General features: G+C 38.0%; 1 protein-coding gene across 1 annotated transcript in view; it reads right to left on the reverse strand.

Annotated features, from left to right (window-relative positions):
* Positions 1-251: 251 nt before the first annotated feature.
* Positions 252-20,466, reverse strand: part of LOC135465894 (RAB11-binding protein RELCH homolog) — a 98,620-nt gene continuing 78,405 nt past the window's right edge. Inside the window, 6 exon segments of the mRNA XM_064743265.1 lie at positions 252-5,246; positions 5,249-5,289; positions 6,333-6,351; positions 7,601-7,697; positions 7,699-7,757; positions 8,624-8,740. Coding sequence (XP_064599335.1) covers positions 5,200-5,246; positions 5,249-5,289; positions 6,333-6,351; positions 7,601-7,697; positions 7,699-7,757; positions 8,624-8,740 — 380 coding nt within the window. The 3' untranslated portion in view covers positions 252-5,199.

The following is a 20,466-nucleotide window of genomic DNA, read 5'->3' on the forward strand; positions in this document are numbered from 1 at the left end:
GCACCAAATGAGAGGATACCAAGTCCGATGGACCCAAATCAGATGATACCAAGTCCAATGACACTAAATCGGACGATACCAAGTCCAATGGCACTAAATCGGAGGATACTCAGTCGGATGGCACTAAATCGGAGGATACCAAATCAGATGGCCCCAACTCAGATGTTACCACTTCAGGTGATACCAAATGACGGAAATATTTCAACAGTGTTCTCTGTCGCAAACAACAACAAGACTAGATACAAAAGAAAGCCAGTACAAGATAATGAGATTTATTGCATCGAAGGCTTTTAAGACCCTCCCATCAAGAGAGAAAGATGATTATGTTATGCGGATCAAAATGCAATAATTACTCAACAGCTACATCTGTAGATAACACGAAAACATTCAGCATCTCAAAACGGCAACATCTCTCAAGTAGAAACTGGCAAGAAACGTCCGCCATTTCAGTAGATCACATACACTACATGGTAATTGCCGGATTCTCTATCGTCTCAAAATTTGTGCACATTACTGTTGTATCAAAAACTTCCAACTGTAGAATTAAACCTAGATGAGAAATTTAAGCCACCAAGTTTAACGAAGTCACGTGTCTGTCCACGAATTAATCGATTACAATACCTTAAATGCTGCAAACACAAATCCCTCGCCAACAATTTACTATGAAGTACATTACAACTTGTATGCCTCTCATCCACAAAAATGAGCAAAGCATTCTGATGTTGGAGAAACTGTCTAAAGCAGAACAAGACTAGAAATGCGTATTCTTGTAGCCATGAAAATGCCGGTATTAAAAACAATCTCCTGTATCATTTAGATCAAGATTAACAACCAAAGCTAGTTATCATTCTTTTGACAGTCCAAGTAAAGTATATGTTCTCTGTAAACTTACACTAATAAATGGTTTTTTTCTCCTTCAAGCTGAAGATATCATACCTGGTTGATTGGAACCCACACTGATTCAGGCTTGAATGAGCCAGAGAAATTTCCCCTTAAACGGGCATAACTGTACTTGAGGAATATTTACCTCCCTTCATTCCATCAGCTGGTATTCAGCATGACCAAAAGTTCCCAAAACGTCAGGAGCAAAAAACCAGTATAGCAGAACAGCAAGACAGAACATCACAATATTGCGTCACTTTTCCGTTTCTAGGAAAATAATTCTGTATTGTTTCCTCATCCAAATTTTACATCTGTTTTTTGCTTTTTCCACAAAAATATTAAAGATAAATAACTGAACAAATTTTAAAAAAAAATTAGCAGAATGACCCAACAATATAGTTTGCTAACTGCCTTAGGCTTGTCGGTCTAAAATAAAGTGACCACCTGCATTCTGCAATGTCACACTAACCTCAGACTTCTACTTAACTGTGGTAAGCCTTGGTAAATATTGTGGTAAAAGCTTGGACAATCTAGACACTGTAAACACTACCACATGCAAACAATCAGATATATCATGTCAACAAGGAGAGCTTTTAACCCAATTGATATCACAAACGTGTATGCTGCCAATATTGACATGCACAGGTCTGGTGAAATTATACATAATAAAGATAGACAGAGCTGAGAATACCTGGAAATGTCAATACCTGTCTGTCATGGCTGTATCATGACAAACTTAATTATTTATTTGATTGGTGTTTTACGCTGTACTCAGGAATTTCATATCATGACAAACAAACCTGACCTGTGCCCGACTTTAGTAGGTTTAATAGCATTGTACTAAAGATCATGCGTCCCTCCATAAATTGTCCACTCTGAAATCAAAGGTTATATGTAAGCTAATAAAAATTAGCCATGTCTACGAAATTATGGTAATAATACAGTATAGCAAATACAGTAAATCGCCTAGAATTTAATTAACTTAAATCAGGCAAACTTTTGCACGATAAACAGTCAATTACAGATGGCTTCACATGATTTTTGCCAACTAACCTAGTACAACCGCTCGTGCAGTAGGGTGTCACAAGTGATTCAAGAAACATGTTATTATTATAAAAGATCCCATCTTTGCATCAAATCTCTATGGTAACACCTGCTGGAAAAATGTGTGATTGTCTCTGAACTATCTTGAAAAATAAAACATTATTAAATATGACTTAAGAATGTAACATACAACACCGATAAACCAAATTAACAATGAAAGTCTTTAAGAAATCTTTGGACAACATAATTACTATACTACACTTGGCGCTTACAGAGCTCTGTCTGTGAATTAACTAAAACTGAAAACCACATTTGAAATCAAAAAATCCATTGGCAGTTTTAATCTAGGCCTTCAGCTAGAAATAAATTGAACTTCTGACATGTCCATTGGTACAAAAACAGTATAGCCCTTCCACATATATAAGGTCTGGCAACGTTCAACCACACAAGCCTTCAACTTTGCCGAACATCTAGAAACCAAACGGACATCCTGCGTGGCAAACTACAAACTATCTCGTGCTATACATTACATGAATTCTGAATATTTGCTACAGTTTACCAGGTCTATAAAGAACAGTTTATGTTCAGTACATAATATAAGGCTTACTAACCAGGTAAATCACACTTATACACGTTTTCTTACTGTATAACTGTAACAGCCCAAAAACATACCCATTGTTATGATAAAATATACTTTCAGCGGACATTCTCATATTAAAAGCCGGAATGTTAAACTAAAAAATAAAAGCTCCTTTGCCTTTGGATATTTATAATATATTATAATTATAATATATATACAACGTTAAAATCATTTAAAAGATGCCCACTTTTCCCACAATGGAATGCAGAACCCTAGTATCTGATCCTTCTCAAGGGCTGACATTTAATTAAATACTGGGCTGAATTTACAATATTTGGAGCACTTCACAACAACACAGCAATATGCTACAATTTGATAACAGAAAAATTCTATGCAGAACGGAACACAGATATACAGCCCTGCATATTTAATGCATATCAAGCGAACTATAGGTGGACATGTGCATTGGAGAAAGGACTATCAGAGCCATGTTGATCAGGTCACACTTACAATGTACCGGTCAAACAAGCTTTAAATAAGCAAACTTACAATGTTCCGGTCAAACATGCTTTAAACAAGCACAGTCATGTAAGTGCATGGCAGTTTGACTACACATTCCTTATAAACATCCACAATCTCACTGAAGTCCAATAAAACCATTGATGTAATAAATTAAAATCTGAAAGTTGTGGGAAAGTGGAGTGAACGATGATGGAGAAGTTTTGGTGGGTTTGTTCTAGTGTTATATTTTATTTATTTCATTTGTGCTTTATTACTGCACTGAAGCCCTGTGTCTGCATACGTGTCAACTGAATGCATGAATGTCGGTGTGAACTGTGTTGGTGGGTTAGTTTATAGCAATGTATTTCCTCCAACGCCAAAAGTTGAGATACTCAGCTTTTTATAAGTGGAATCCTGCTGTGGTTGTGCTCGCTAATTAGCTTTTACACTGTAGAGTGTTGTTGCAACTTTAATAAATGATGTTGACAATACACTGCAATCTAATATTTCAGTCCATTTCCAACCATTTTCAAGAATGAGAAAGAATAACTCTTGAAAATGATTAGTGTACTAAACCACTGATGTTTAATCATAAATTCATTGTCTTTACAACAACAACACACTACACAATATATAAGCGCCTCACTCTACAAGACAGCATTATCAACCACATCTACAATATGCCCTGAAAAAAAAACACACAGACAAGACAGCGCAAAAGCAATAAACACACACAGACAAGACAGCCTCAAAACAATAAAAACACACAGACAAGACCGCGTGAAAACAACAAAATCACACTGAAATATAACTCTATACTGTACACCGTGTAAACACTGTATTTTACTTTTATTTATTTATTTGAATGGTGTTTTAAGCTGTACTCAAGAATATTTCACTTATACAACGGCGGCCAGCATTATGGTGGGAGGGAAACCGGAAGAGCCCGGGGTAAACACACGACCATCCGCAGTTTGCTGGAAAACCTTCCCACGTACGACCAAGAACAGGATGGCAGCATGATATTTTACTTAAAGTTTGGCTCATACCAATGCTCTTTCTAAAGCATGTGAACATCTCAAAATGATATTTTGATACTAATGCCAACATTTATGTATTTGTGGTAAGAAAATCAAACTCTTAGGTGGCTCAAAAGGTGGACAAACCCATCAGAATCCAGCCAAATGTGTACACTTGAAAAAATAAGCTAAACTTCAGATGAAATGCAGTATAGGTTAGCTGTGTAATTCATAGAATACATGAAAGTAAGTTACAACCTTGCTAGTACGTACATCTTTATGGGGCTCATACGGTGTGTTTCTAGATATACCAGTACACAAAACCTGTTGGCTTTAAGATATTCTACAGTTGAGAAAATATCTTCCCAATGTTTACTGAGAAACCTCCTTACATGCCAATGTATCCAGTATATAGTCAGACATATATCAAGATGGCCCTTCATGAGCTTACTATATCATATAATACTGCATATCTGCGCAACTGCCAGTAAAGAACAAATGCATAACGTCACAACACAGCGCTCATATTGATACATGAATATAACAGATGAGCAAACATGAAGTCAAGTACATGTAAATGTACTACATACATTAACATAAGATATCAACAGTGTATTAAAATGAGATCCCAAATAATATAAAAATTGTGTGTTTGGAGATAGTTCACACATACATGAAGTATTTAAAAAAAAATCATATAATGCTGATATAAGTTATATTTTAACAGTACATATACCTGCATGCATACTGAAAGTATTGAAATAATCTACATAATACACTCTCATACACTTCAGAACGTGGAAACCCCTGCTCAACCACAATATATACAAGTGTACAATTTGAAAATTTGATCTCACCTGGGATTATTCCAGATCTCACATTCTACCACTGCCATACGGAATCCATAAAGAACTTTGCCAAAAAACAATTTATACACAGAGGTGGGAATGTGGACTGATACATGTATTCAAATCCAATGTGGATATAGTGTGTTGGATCTCTTATAGATGAAAACGTAACGCTCAGGCTCCCTAAGCTGCAGTGATTAGGTACAAGCAATCACAGTCTCTCCAAAAACACACAAGGATGTATGCTCAGTAAATTAAATAACATCATCACAGGCTAAAGTTAATACAACACCAAGAGAAACAACTGCTGACACGCGCAAAGCCATCATTTTTTACGACCAAATATATTGGCGATGTTTGCTCGTGCGGTGTGTCTTTGATGCGGTTCATCACTCGAACACGCATATCATCACCACTAAAGGGCGCTGCCGGGCCTGACGGTCCTGCGGACATCTGAGGGGTAGAAAAGCTGGAGGATCTAACAATAGAAAGCCAAAACAGAACATGCATTCATTAATCCTGCATTTTCATGAAATCTGTAGTACAAATTACTTTCCTGCCATTTCCACTTTCTATTGCTTAGAAATTAAGAGCAATTTGGTTCCAATTTTCATAGGTTAGCTCCACTTACTTCTTTATTTTTTTACTTTCTTCATTCTTCCTTAAAACAATTCTGATCTTTTACACAGCATGTAAAATCATTCTATTTGTTATCATTCCACTGTTAAAACAAATGCTATTCAAAACATTTATAAAACATTACACAGTCAACCAACGAAAATATCAACTGCAATAAATAGTCCATTTCATACCTGCCAAGCTAGCAGCACACATGTGGTAAATAACCTAATATTGCACCCAGAAACAATTTTACATCTCAAATATGTGTATAAAGGTGGAGACGACTCAGGGATTTATTTATCTATTTATTTATTTATTTGATTGGTGTTTTACGCCATACTCAACAATATTTCACTTATACCACTGCGGCCAGCATTATGGTGGGAGGAAACGGGCAGAACCCTGGGAACCCACAACCATCCGCTGGCCGTAGAGGAAGCCATCATGAGACGACTCATCATTATATTACTTTTGCTGCTGTAACTGACATTTTCCATCATAATACAATCCTACTTTCCACACAAACATCAAAGGCCATAAGAACTCTTAGAATCAGTCTAAGATCTTCCGCTTAGTCATGGTCGAAAGGACCAGGTATGGTAAGGTGGGGACTCAGCCTGAGTGCAAGAAACTGTGCACCTCAAGCAGCGAAACTGACTATAGCTGTGAGTGACAGACAGTAAGGCTACTTTGTTTTCTGTTCTATTTTACTCTTCTTTTCCCATTATTTGGCAAACATATGGTTTATAAAGCTCCTAACATGCACTGAAGTGATATAAAGGTCATAAAATCGAAAAGTGGTAGCCTGTTTTTTTTTTATCTTTTTGCATTAGACACTGTAGAGTGGGTAAAATCCCTGCACTCCACATAAAAACTTCCTGATACGTCCTGAGCACACAGTTAAGCATCAATTAATTAAATAAATGTTGACTTATTTATTTATTTGATTGGTGTTTTATGCCATACTCAAGAATATTTCACTTATACGACAGCGTCCAGCATTATGGTGGGAGGAAACCGGCAGTGCCCGGGGGAAACCCACAACCATTCATAGGTTGCTAACAGACCTTCCTACATGCGGCCGAGAGGAAGCCAGAATGAGCTAGACTTGAACTCACAGTGACTGCAATAGTGAGAGACTAATTAAATAAATACATAAGAAACCTAACTTTCAGCCTTATACTGCCGCATAGCATAACATGTTAAAGTTATTGATATCTAGAGGACCAACCTGGATTCATGTATGATTTTGGTTTAGTTGCCAAATGTTATGCATTGCTTATCCATTCTAATTCATGATAACACTTATTTAATGCCTGGCGGCCTACTAACTTTACTCACACAAAAAGTATGTTTCCAAAGAAAAATAAGAACACAAATATTAGAACTCTTCCTCAAGCCTGAATTTGTTCTCCACAGAAATTTCTTTAGTCCACTGTACTATGAAAGATGCTTGAGAGACTAAGGCAGAAACACAGATTTTAAACTTGCCCAAATATGATAAAACTGATCACATTATAAAGATTATGTTTTACGTATGAAGACAAACGTTGACAAAATCGAAACTTTGACAGCACGTAGAAATACACACATGAAAGTTTCAGTAAAGATTATTTTTCTGGTTAACATTAATCTTCATTCAGTAAATTAAAAATACGTGCCTCGTTTGAACGAAAAATTGGCGTTTTCATCGGGAGTGCATCTTTCGCAGGTTATTACTGAGCAACCATCTCTTTTATGAACCTACTACTTTTATAAATGTTTTATACTTCTGATTTTGAAATTTACAGAATTGTGCTGGGATTTGAAATTTGCACTTTCTTATCATGCCTTTCTGGTTGCAATTCTCCACCTTACAATATCAGGTCCTTTTTAGTCACACACCATATTCTGGGGTGGGTGAACCACAGGGGTTGGGGAGGGCTTCAGCCCTTGACTTTTTCTGGAATGAATCCATTTTACACAGGTAGGCCTGTGGACCCTCCTTTAAACTGATACTTAGACCCTCCCCCACCCTCTTCCCACCACACCCCATTCCACCACACCCCATCCCAATATGCTACCCCTGATCCTGGCTACACCTGTTTAGAGGTGGGGTGTCTCACCTGTCTGGGTGTCTCGTGGTCTCCAGACGTGTCCTCGTATTCCCGTATCATAGACTGGACCACCTTCCTCGTGGTCAGCGGCTATCTCCCCCATGTCCCTGCTTGAGACATCTCAGCCCAGGTAACATGGCCTCCTGGACCAGCTGGTCATTCAGAACTGATTCCGGTCAAGGACAACTGAATTGATCATACTCTTGTAGTAGTTGTACACACTCACATAAATGAAACACATAGGCAGCACATGGAAGTGACATGGAACTCTGACGGGGTCCTATCCGCTGCTTGTTTCATGATTACTGACATTCTGACTTTCTCAATTTAACTGTGACTCGGTTTGAAACGACTGTATATTAAGCTCATTGTCATGGTTTGATGTAAAGCAGATTTACCATGTGAAAGTTCACCTAAATGCACTTCTTTTTTTGGCACCAATTCAAAATGTTAACTTTAAGAAATGTATTTCAAGAAATAAAAAGAGTGTGGCTAGGGAGGTATTTTTCCACTTCTTACATACACAAAAGAAGCAGGCAACACAGATGTGTACACCTGACACCTTTCATCATATTGCCCATTAGTAATACGTTTGTGCAAACTGTAAAATATCAAAAAACATTAAAAGGCTGAACAACCCAAGAAAAGCTTCATACATTAGAAACAGTTAGGCTTACACATATTTTTGAAGCCTGAAGAATTAGCCAATTTAATGTAATTTAGTAATCATTTGCATACAAATGATACGTCTCTAAGAACAGTCCATTCCAAAAACCCTAGGTATTTTCCTATTAAATCCCCCGCCTTACATTTTCTCAATCGGTAATCCCTTGCCAAGGAGATTGCACTAATTTGTTCGACCACTCGGCCCAACAGCAAATCCCCAGGTTTTTTTCTTTTACCTCTGTTAAATGTTGCATCGTTAGTATATAACGTGTAAGTCACTGGGATATTATGCTCTGTACCACAATCAATCTTATCATCAGAGAAATGTTCAGGGTTAAACACTCTAGGCTACATTGTGAAGGATACAGCAGCAGGATAGGGCGCTATACGCCTCAAACAACTGCATGGCGATGTCTCGTTTTTTGGTCTCATTTGTGATGTTGTTGTTGGCCTGAGCCATAGCTGCCAGTCGAGGAAGGACAACTACAAAGATACAAGATAAATGAAAATTTAAATGAGGTTTTCAAATCAAAGATGACCAGGGGAAATTTCAAAAAGACAACTATTATAAAGATATCTGTATATATATGCACCACAACAAAACAAAACAAATAAAAAAAGACAAAAAAACAATTTGCATACACATGTATTGTGCTAACATAAACATAGACTTTATATGTACCATGTCAATTCAAGGGGACTGAACTCTAGTGAGAATACATCTATTCCTCAGCTGTCCTCAAAAATGGTGTGTATCTCTCAGGCCGAGATGACTGTATACATTCAGACACATGCAGCATGTTTAAAGTCATTTATTTACTTACTTAACAGCTGCTTTAAGTCATAGATGAGAATATTTGACATACATTTACATGGCTGAAGGAGTCTGGGATAAATGAATGAATAAATAATGGCTTAACAACTTGTCTGCAATATTTCATGCGAATTGTGGTGAGAAAAATGGGATGAGGTCAGGGAAAAACACTGCATTTCAGACACCTATTCTGAGAAAATCTGCTGATGCAAATAGCTCAACTTGAGCTGAAACACAGCATCTCAGCGATCAAAGGTCTGGATCAATACAAGTCATTATCGTATTTCAACAAAATAAAACACACATTAGGTTTCCCTGTGCCGCTGAATAAATCACGTTTCTAAAATTTGGTATTCAAGCTGCAAATTCCATCTGTACAACCCCCTTTTTTAGAACAAAAAAAAAAAAACAAACCATGTTAACTGCCCCAATAAAAGTAACATAGGTTGGCAATTAGGTAAACATCTGTCGATAAAACAAAATATTAGTAACTGTTGATCTTGTGCCAGTCCTGTGTTGTCTTATACACAGCTAATGGGGGCAAACAAATACTACATGTGTGTAAATGTATGTTCAATAGCCCTTCACACTTAGTATGATCAGATGTGACAAGTGATAATGAGCAATGTGTGTAGCTCACTACAAGCTTAGACTTCCAAAAAGCTTTTGAATGTCCTGTTGTGCTTAAACTGTTAACATTTTTATCCCCTGAAGAAAAACTTGAACCCACAGCAATGTTCTTTCCGGGAGATGGCATACAGCTCAAAAACAATGTATATGTATGATTTCTAACCAAAAAAAAACAAAACAAAACAAAAAAACAAAAACAAAACCTCAAAGACTTCAATATCATTCAAAGCATTAACCACTTCACTAAGTATTCATATGACAGTTGTTTCATGTATAAAGAGTACCTGCCTGATATACTGAGAATACTTGCTTTCTATTTTGAGAGTACTTGCTTTGTACATGCACATGTTTATTCAGGGTGCTTTGTACATTCAGAGTACTTGCTTTGTACATCCAGAGTGCTTGCTTTGTACATTCAGAGTACTTGCTTTGTACATTCAGAGTGCTTGCTTTGTACATTCAGAGTACTTGCTTTGTACATTCAGGGTACTTGCTTTGTACATTCAGGGTGCTTGCTTTGTACATTCAGTATACTTGCTTTGTACATTCAGTGTAAAAGCTGTGTACCTTCAGAGTGCTTGCTTTGTACATTCAGAGTACTTCCTATGTACATTCAGAGTACTTCCTTTGTATATTAAGAATACTACTGTTATGTGTTGGCAAATCAGAGCATTTTTATCACTGGAGAAAACTGGATGTGCACATCCTAAGAGAAACCACTGCATCTACATGTAGATAACCAAATATGTGACACTGAATCTCTTCATGTAAAATCACACGAGGTCTAGCAGGACTATAACAGCTAAGACTGAACATCATTGGTCATGTGCATACTACCATTTGGACACCATTCAAGATTCAGTGGCAATAATAATTGTTTAAAATACCCACAATCTTTTCTTCACAAGTAGGAAAAATTTTATAAAGCTTTCATTACACAAATATCTTCCCTTTGGACAGAAAATATACATCAGGGAATATAATAATAAGTGATGTTAAAGTAGATTCCCAGCTCTGGGCCTTCCAAACTGCAGATGGATGGTCTGATGTTCCCTGAATCCATTCCGACTGTTTCAAACGTCGAAAACGGCAGTATTTCTTTATCGTACACCTGAAAATTCACTCCTTTACGATTGAACCACCGCTGACCTTGTGACGTCACAGCAGTACATGCACTGCAGGCATAACAAGGTTCTCAGAACACACATAACAAGGCTTCTCAGAACACACACAACAAGGCTTCTTAGAACACACACAACAAGGCTTCTCCAAACACACATAACAGGGCTTCTCAAAATACGCATAACAAGGTTCTCAGAACACACATAACAAGGCTTCTCAGAACACACACAACAAGGCTTCTCAGAACACACATAACAGGGCTTCTCAGAACACACATAACAAGGCCTCTCAGAACACACACAACAAGGCTTCTCAGAACACACATAACAAGGCTTCTCCAAACACACATAACAGGGCTTCTCAAAACACGCATAACAAGGTTCTCAGGACACACATAACAAGGCTTCTCAGAACACACATAACAAGGCTTCTCAGAACACACACAACAAGGCTTCTCAGAACACACATCACAAGGCTTCTCCAAACACACATAACAGGGCTTCTCAAAATACGCATAACAAGGTTCTCAGAACACACATAACAAGGCTTCTCAGAACACACATAACAAGGCTTCTCAGAACACACACAACAAGGCTTCTTAGAACACACACAACAAGGCTTCTCAGAACACACATAACAGGGCTTCTCAGAACACACATAACAAGGCTTCTCCAAACACACATAATAGGGCTTCTCAAAACACGCATAACAAGGTTCTCAGAACACACATAACAAGGCTTCTCTGAACACAAAACAGTGCTTATCAGAACACACATAACAAGGCTTCTCAGAACACACATAACAAAGCTTCTCAAAACACACATAACAGGGCTTCTCAGAACACACATCACAAGGCTTCTCAGAACACGCATAACAAGGGTTCTCAGAACACACATAACAAGGCTTCTCAGAACACACATAACAAGGCTTCTCAGAACACACGTAACAGGGCTTCTCAGAACACACATAACAGGGCTTCTCAGAACACACATAACAAGGCCTCTCAGAACACACACAACAAGGCTTCTCAGAACACACATAACAAGGCTTCTCCAAACAGACATAACAGGGCTTCTCAAAACATGCATAACAAGGTTCTCAGAACACACATAACAAGGCTTCTCAGAACACACATAACAAGGCTTCTCAGAACACACACAACAAGGCTTCTCAGAACACACATCACAAGGCTTCTCCAAACACACATAACAGGGCTTCTCAAAATACGCATAACAAGGTTCTCAGAACACACATAACAAGGCTTCTCAGAACACACATAACAAGGCTTCTCAGAACACACACAACAAGGCTTCTTAGAACACACACAACAAGGCTTCTCAGAACACACATAACAGGGCTTCTCAGAACACACATAACAAGGCTTCTCCAAACACACATAATAGGGCTTCTCAAAACACGCATAACAAGGTTCTCAGAACACACATAACAAGGCTTCTCTGAACACAAAACAGTGCTTATCAGAACACACATAACAAGGCTTCTCAGAACACACATAACAAAGCTTCTCAAAACACACATAACAGGGCTTCTCAGAACACACATCACAAGGCTTCTCAGAACACACATAACAGGGCTTCTCGTAACAAGGCTTCTCGGAACACACATAACAAGGCTTCTCAGAACACAACACACGTAACAAGGCTTCTCAGAACACACATAACAAGGCTTCTCAGAACACACATAACAAGGCTTCTCAGAACACACATCACAAGGCTTCTCAGAACACACATAACAAGGCTTCTCAGAACACACACATAACGGTTTCTCAGAACACACATAACAGGGCTTCTCAGAACACACATAACAGGGCTTCTCAGAACACACATAACAAGGCTTCTCCAAACACACATAATAGGGCTTCTCAAAACACGCATAACAAGGTTCTCAGAACACACATAACAAGGCTTCTCAGAACACAAAACAGTGCTTATCAGAACACACATAACAAGGCTTCTCAGAACACACATAACAAAGCTTCTCAAAACACACATAACAGGGCTTCTCAGAACACACATCACAAGGCTTCTCAGAACACACATAACAGGGCTTCTCGTAACAAGGCTTCTCGGAACACACATAACAAGGCTTCTCAGAACACAACACACGTAACAAGGCTTCTCAGAACACACATAACAAGGCTTCTCAGAACACACATAACAAGGCTTCTCAGAACACACATCACAAGGCTTCTCAGAACACACATAACAAGGCTTCTCAGAACACACACATAACAGTTTCTCAGAACACACGTAACAGGGCTTCTCAGAACACACATAACAGGGCTTCTCAGAACACACATAACAAGGCTTCTCAGAACACACATAACAAGGCTTCTCAGAACACACATAACAGGGCTTCTCAGAACACACATAACAGGGCTTCTCAGAACACACATAACAAGGCTTCTCAGAACACACATAACAGGGCTTCTCAGAACACATATAACAGGGCTTCTCAGTACACACATAACAAGGCTTCTCAGAACACACATAACAGGGCTTCTCACAACACACATAACAGGGCTTCTCACAACACACATAACAGGGCTTCCCAACACACACATTGTCACGGCTACAATGAGTACTTCAGCGTAGCAGTACGTTGGGAGTTTCGTTCTTGATTCCACCCCCCAAAAATATTAACACTAAACTTTCATGCGGTGCCACGACGTATCACCACGTCGACCTAACATGGTCACAATTTTTTTAGCTGTTGCTTCTGGAATTGATATAACAGCATTTTGTCATCTGGGTGGATAGTAACCCTGGGCAAAATGTTTTCAGTTCTATCCCAACGAGACAAGATTCAAAAAAAGACAAAAGTTTTAACTAGGTGCAAAGTATAAACAGTGGAGAAATTTACAGTGCATCCACAACCTATATGTGTGGTAATATTTCACTTTTTTCTAATCAGTGCTCCATCAGAAATATCCAGGAGCCTCTCACCATTTCAGTTGCTGTGAGTTCAAGTCTAACTCATGCTGGCTTCTTCACCAGCAATATGTGGGCAGGTCTGCTAGTAATCTGTGAGGGCTGTGGGTTTCCCCAGGGCTCTACCTGATTTCTTCTCACCATAATGCTGGCCATCGTCGTCGTATAAGTGAAATACAAAACACCAATCAAATAAATAAATAAATAAAAGAAATGGAGGTGTTCTGCAAGACAGGGGTTATCACAACTATATCTTGTATCCATGGACCCGTTACTATACAGACAGCATTGATCATAGATCATTGAAACATAGTGCTTACTGGTCTAATCCCAGAGCCCCATCATAGTTAGCCAGGGTTACACGGAAAGATTTATAACACACTGACCAAATTCTCTCTTCTCTACCTCCCAGATGTGTTTACAGCCACAGTATGAGGAGCCAGAACAAAGATTCTCCTTTCACCTTGGTACTATGGTTACAGAGTATAGTAAATGTAGTACAAGGTCTATGGATGGGGGGATAACCAGAACTTGACCTTCTGTAACCAGAACACAGACATTCCACAGGTGTGCTACAAACTAATCACTGGAATGCTGGTGGCATACCACTGGAGACCACAGGGAACTTCATCAGCTTGGCTCAGACTGTTCACAAAGGGAACATATCTAACAGTGGCTAGCAGAATTTATATGCATCAATGAGCCAAAAGACTTCCAACATTTAACAAATGAAAGATTCAGTGTTAACAAGGAAAGATAAGAAATACTGATCTGATGATATCTTTCCCTGATAAAGCATAATGTCCTGGAGCTTGCATGCACAAAATCCTCTGTCTTTATACATGAAAACAGGCACCTTTTGTCCAAAATAATGCAATTTCTGGCTTGCCCAGGTTACTTTAAAGAACATAAAATCTCCCCAATGGACAAGATGAAAATTGGATTGGACATTTGATACAATTTGAAAGAGGCTATAAATGAAGATCTTGTTAGCTGTGTTACTGGCTACCATGGGAAATCCAGCCTTGCAGACTTACAACACTAAGACTTTATACACATGGTATAACATTACCCTTGTGTCTAAACCAGTCAAACCCGACCACAACCCTACTATAGAAGGCATTTTATTTTGCACAGGCACATGAAAGCATAGGTTTTTATTGATGAGTAGGCTGGTTGCTAGGAGGAATTACTTCTTGCCAGTGAAGCACGATTTCACTTCAGTGCGAAGAGAAACTAACATCATACAGCACATCAGAGGTATCAGGAAATTCTGCATCATGATTTACTTCATTTATATGCATGTGCATGTCAGGTTTGTAGATAGATGGATTGTAGCAGAATGAAACTTGATATTAAACAGTTAATTACCATGGTTACAGGGGGCTACATGTAAACAAGCATGTGTTTTTTTAGAGACTTTAGCCTTTTGCAAGATACAGCCAATCAACATACTTGGCATTAAAACTAAAAACAAAATAAGTCAGCAAAACTTACATGTGTTCGTCTGTGCATCCATCATAAACAAAATTACATGCAGCTTAAATTCGTTTTTACAGATTTAATCATTTATTTATTTGATTGGTATTTTACACAGTACTAAGAACATTTCATTTATACAACAGCGGGCAGCATTATGGTGAGAGTAAACTGGGCAGAGCATGGGGGAAAACCCACGACCATCTGCATGCAGACCTTTCCACATATGACCAGAGTGGATCGAATGCAGCGTGAGCTGGACTTTATTTCAGAATTAGAGCTCGTAACAGAACACAGAGGTGTATACGGACAGAAAGAAAAACATCCCAAGTGAGTTGTGAAAAGTGAAAAAAGTAGACTCTGACAGTACATGTACAATGTCTGAGTTTTGCATTAACACAAGTTGCATGCTGATATGACGAAAAGCTGAACGGAGTAAAAACATAGGCAGAATAATCAGACTATGATAGCGTATATTACACATGTACAGCTGTATAAGACATCTATGAAAAAAGTCTGGAGTTTCTCTGTAAAACTGTTCTGCATATAATACATCTCAAATATGTGAGGATGGAAGGACTGCTGTACACATTTTGACACTTAGAGATAACCCTACAATATCTCTCTGGGCTGTAAAAGGTCTCAATGTAGTAAACATAGTCTGTTCTGCATGTAACATGTGCGTAATATGTTAAAGATACAAAGTGGTTTCGACGATGTACCTAACCTCTGATAGGTCTTCTATAGAAACAGTCCCATCAATCAATTGCTCACAAAGTGTAATCAATCAATGACATAATGTACATTTTACAGTACCAGTAAATCCAAGAAGTCAAAGTGTTTATGATTCTCTTTTAAGGCACTAATATTTAATTTATTTTGTATTTATTTGATGTTTTCTGCCGTATTTCACTTACATCGGGCAGCCAAGAATTATGGCAGGAGAACACTAATATTTCTATGCAAATCTGTGAAATACCAAGTCATATGTGTTGCTGCGGCTGGCTTGACAAGTTTGAGCTGAGAAAAATGACACTGGAAAGGAAAGTAATGACAAAATAATTCTTGATTAACAGCAAGCTACATGAAGAACCTGTGTTCATTGTCTATATCATTGATATATAGTGATTATTGGGAATAAATGGCTGGCTGTGTAACAGTGTGGTGCACTGGTTGTATGACAGTGTGACACACTGGCTGTGTGACAGTGTTGAATACTTGCTGTGTGACGGTGCTGAATACTGGCTGTGTGACGTTGCTGAATACTGGGCTGTGTGACAGTGCTGAATACTGGCTGTGTGACAGTGTGGTATACAAACTCTCTGAGTGTGGTACACTGGAACCTTGAAAAATAGCTAGCGGTCAATGAAAAGCAATAGCGCCCGTGCACATGTGGAAAAAGTTTGATGTAAATTGTTTAGTGGATCCAAGAGATATTGTGTTTATGAGCCTGTGACAAACTATATCTTTGATGACACACAAGGCCTTGAAACTTGGTCAAAAATTGACCAAGGTCACAGGGAAGAAAAACACTTCTTCCCAATGTCTTTTGGTATAAGTTTGGTAAACCTTTCTACAATTTTTTGAGTGTTTTATTACAGGAAAATGAATGTATGCATTGACAGACCAACCCCTAATGCATTTACACCTCGGCAAAACTTTACCAGTAACCTGTCAAAGAAGACAACCCAGTGAGGAAGGTTAAGTAAACAGCACTGTGAGATAGCTATAGGATCAATGTGCAGCTGGTTCCCAGCATTCCCTCCATTAACACTTACATACATGACACATTATTCTACAATGAGTGTGGATTTACATGTACTTGTACAACTAAACCTAAATTATTCAGAATATGAATTTAGAACAGCTGACACAGAACTCAGCGAGACCTTTAAATCTGCATTTAATCAGCACATCATATTCTGATGTCATATGTGCTGATGGTTTCGAAAAAAACCCCCCCAAAAACGTGGAATGTTACAAATAACTAGGCATCCCCCAAAAAGCTGTGCCAGACCAATAGAAATCGTGAAAGTATACATCATAAACATGACAGCCTGTTGCAGAGAAAACATGTGAAGAGTTGGGGGAAATGAGGTGGTGTGTTAATACAAATATATCCAACCAGACAGGTGTGAGAAGGACAGTTTAACCAGGCATTCTCTACAATCTCCGTCAGGACATTAAGGTTTCTCATCTCACTGCTACTATGGAAGAAGAAATCAATCTTCTCGGCGATGATTTTGACTTCTCCGCTTTTGGTAAGACTTTTCATTTCTTACTTTTCTTGAATTATTACAATGTGGAATAAATGTAAAATTGTTTCTTTGGAATAATCAGTAAAAAATCTTTAATTTCATTTCTGTTTTTTTCTATTTATTAACATTTTTTTATTAATGGTCAATCACGGTCAATCACAGTCAATGTAATTGAAGTCAATTATTTTTTCTATCTGAATCACTCAAAACCATAAAAATATCATTGTATATGCCCTAAAAAATCTGCCCGCATTTGCATTTTAGAGGCATATGAAGGTCACAAAACACTATTTGTGGTGTTGAAAACAGGGTTTTCCAAGTAGGATATTATAGTCTTTACAAACAACCCTCAAAACATGTTTCTAAGATCAATAAAACCCCCAAATTTCAGAAAAATGAGACATTTTGCTATGGATTCAGAAATCTATATAATATATTGCCATACAAAAATAAACACCCATATAATGTGTAATCAAAATACTTTACAATGAGATCAAAGGAATTCAAAATAATACCAGATGGTAAAAAATGAAATGGCAATCATGAACAGCCCAGGCAAGTCTAATTAAATCTTGTGATGCATGCAATGAGTGGCTATGGCACTGCACAGTGCTACGGGTACAGCATCCTTTCCAGTAGCATACAACCTTGTCACCAATTGTAACGCTGTGCCATCTATTAGCTGAAGATGAGAAAACAAACTCACCAGCATGTTGTGAGCCTGGGCAATCCAAAACACCAAAATATCCATGGTGAGTGCACTGCGTTTGCTTATTTCTTATTATGTATGTTTGAACTTTGAACCTGATAGTTTCATGGATTGTGCTAATACATGGAATACAACATGTCATTCCTGAACAGCAATTACCAGTGAAAGCTCAGCATTATCGATATTATGTAATGAAATGCCAACACCTAATTATCCTCAGCTAATAAGCACAGTGACAGATAAAAGCTTTGTTCCAGAAATTATTTAACGCCATCAGTTATCAATCTGGATTACTACACTAAACTACAATGTATTTGCACGATACACTACCAATCCAACTACAAGTACTGTCAAATACTGGGCTAGCTGGCTTTATCTACATGTACAAGCAGAAATGAGCACACAACCCATGTTGTAGCCCAACTACATGTAAGCCTTTATTCCTCCTATATAGATCTTAGCCTAGCTACGAGTTACAGAGGAGAAAATACCACTGCTCAGAAAGTGTTAACCACCAGCCGCGTAACATGGTGATGTTAAAATTATCCTACACCATTAGCAAGTTTTCACCCCCAATGCTGAGTATTGAGGGCTGGCCAGACATTACATGTAGCCAGAAATGCCCTGGGATGTACACGGATGTCCCTAGGTAATCAAACTAAAACAATAAGTGGATAAATACAGCTATCCAGATGTAAGGGAACATGATCATAGCCAAACACAGATGATCTTGATGATGAACATGAACTGTGAGTGGCAGAAACAGATTGCAATGTGTCAATGTATAATGTGGTGAAAAATTTCTTTTTTCTTTTTTTTTTTTTACATAAGGCCGTGATAATTTTACCTTTTGCTTTACAGACAGATTTTTTCCATAACACTGAAAGAGTGGAATTAATAAAAACAAACATCATATAAATTATACTGTTTTTTTCTCAAACGAACCAACCTTGTTACTTGAATGCTTTCACTTTAGATTACACTGTACCTGTCAGTTGAACACCAAGACAAATCTGAATTTAACAAATTTATACCCCAAGTCAGACAGAACACATGTTACCATTGGCATCCATTATCAGCGGACAAACTAGAAAATACTCTGATTTTACCGCTCTAATCTCCAATGGATACTTCGTTCCATCATGTTTCTAACAGCTCTTATATCTTTCGTAAACTGTTCTCCATCCGTTTATATGAGATCTGATATTAATACAAGCGCCTTCCGTTGATGATTGACCACTTGCCATTCTGACAGCCACGTTTAACTTTAAAGTACTTATCTAGCTCAATGCGCAAGCTCAAGGGAGACTACTTTTAATATGCTTATGAATTTATTTAGCTTACTGGTGTTTAAACTCTAGATATACTGTACTGAAGAATTCTAATACACATGTATATGACTGGAGACAGGTTTATGAGTGGAGGAAATTATGGTGTATGGATCAAATCTCAGCCCCATCTTGACTACACACTCTGCTGCTGGTACAACCTTCATTAAAAAGAAGTACAACATGGCCAATGAAAACGTCCTCTTTCATGGAATCAGCAAGGCTTTTTGAAATGAAAAATATTCAAGCACTGTTTTACTATTATAAAAGTATATATATTAAGTACTATTATAAAAACATATTTTATTGTTATCTCGACTTTTTAAAAAGTTTTTAGGCATGTAAAACACAACATAAAATTGGTGTGGCCATTAATAATGTTCTTCATATTGTCCATTTCGTGTGTTGGTCATATGCTGAAACTCCCTGTATTAGTTCAACAGCGGTGTCCGTTGAAAGCCAAAGGTTTCTCTGTCTGGATCATCAGCTGTATGCGATGCAGATTTAACTTGTATGTCAGACCTGGTAAGGAGATTAGAGTTAAGTAATCTCTTCTGTTGATGGCACCACAGAAGCACTAGGAAATGCGAGCCTGTCTCAGAGTTCACTTGAAACATCTTGTTTCTCTCATACTGAAATGCGCCTGGCTCATTCAGGGATTTGACAAACACACCGTAACTGTTTGGTGCTGGATTTGCTGACAATCCTCTAAATTGCAGGACACAGGATTTGGATTACCCACTTGATAAACTTGCAGGCATATGGCTGTCTCCGTCTACTTGGATGTGAACATAAAGCTAGTTCCCTTAGATAGGCGATACAGGGAGGATTCAGCTAACTTTGGATGTATGTTTAGTGCTACGTATAGACGTACCTTACCTTCCTATGTCACGGCAGGGTTTATTACAACTCAAAACA

This window comes from Liolophura sinensis, chromosome 5 (genome assembly GCF_032854445.1).
Source record: "Liolophura sinensis isolate JHLJ2023 chromosome 5, CUHK_Ljap_v2, whole genome shotgun sequence".
Taxonomy (NCBI): Eukaryota; Metazoa; Mollusca; class Polyplacophora; order Chitonida; family Chitonidae; genus Liolophura; species Liolophura sinensis.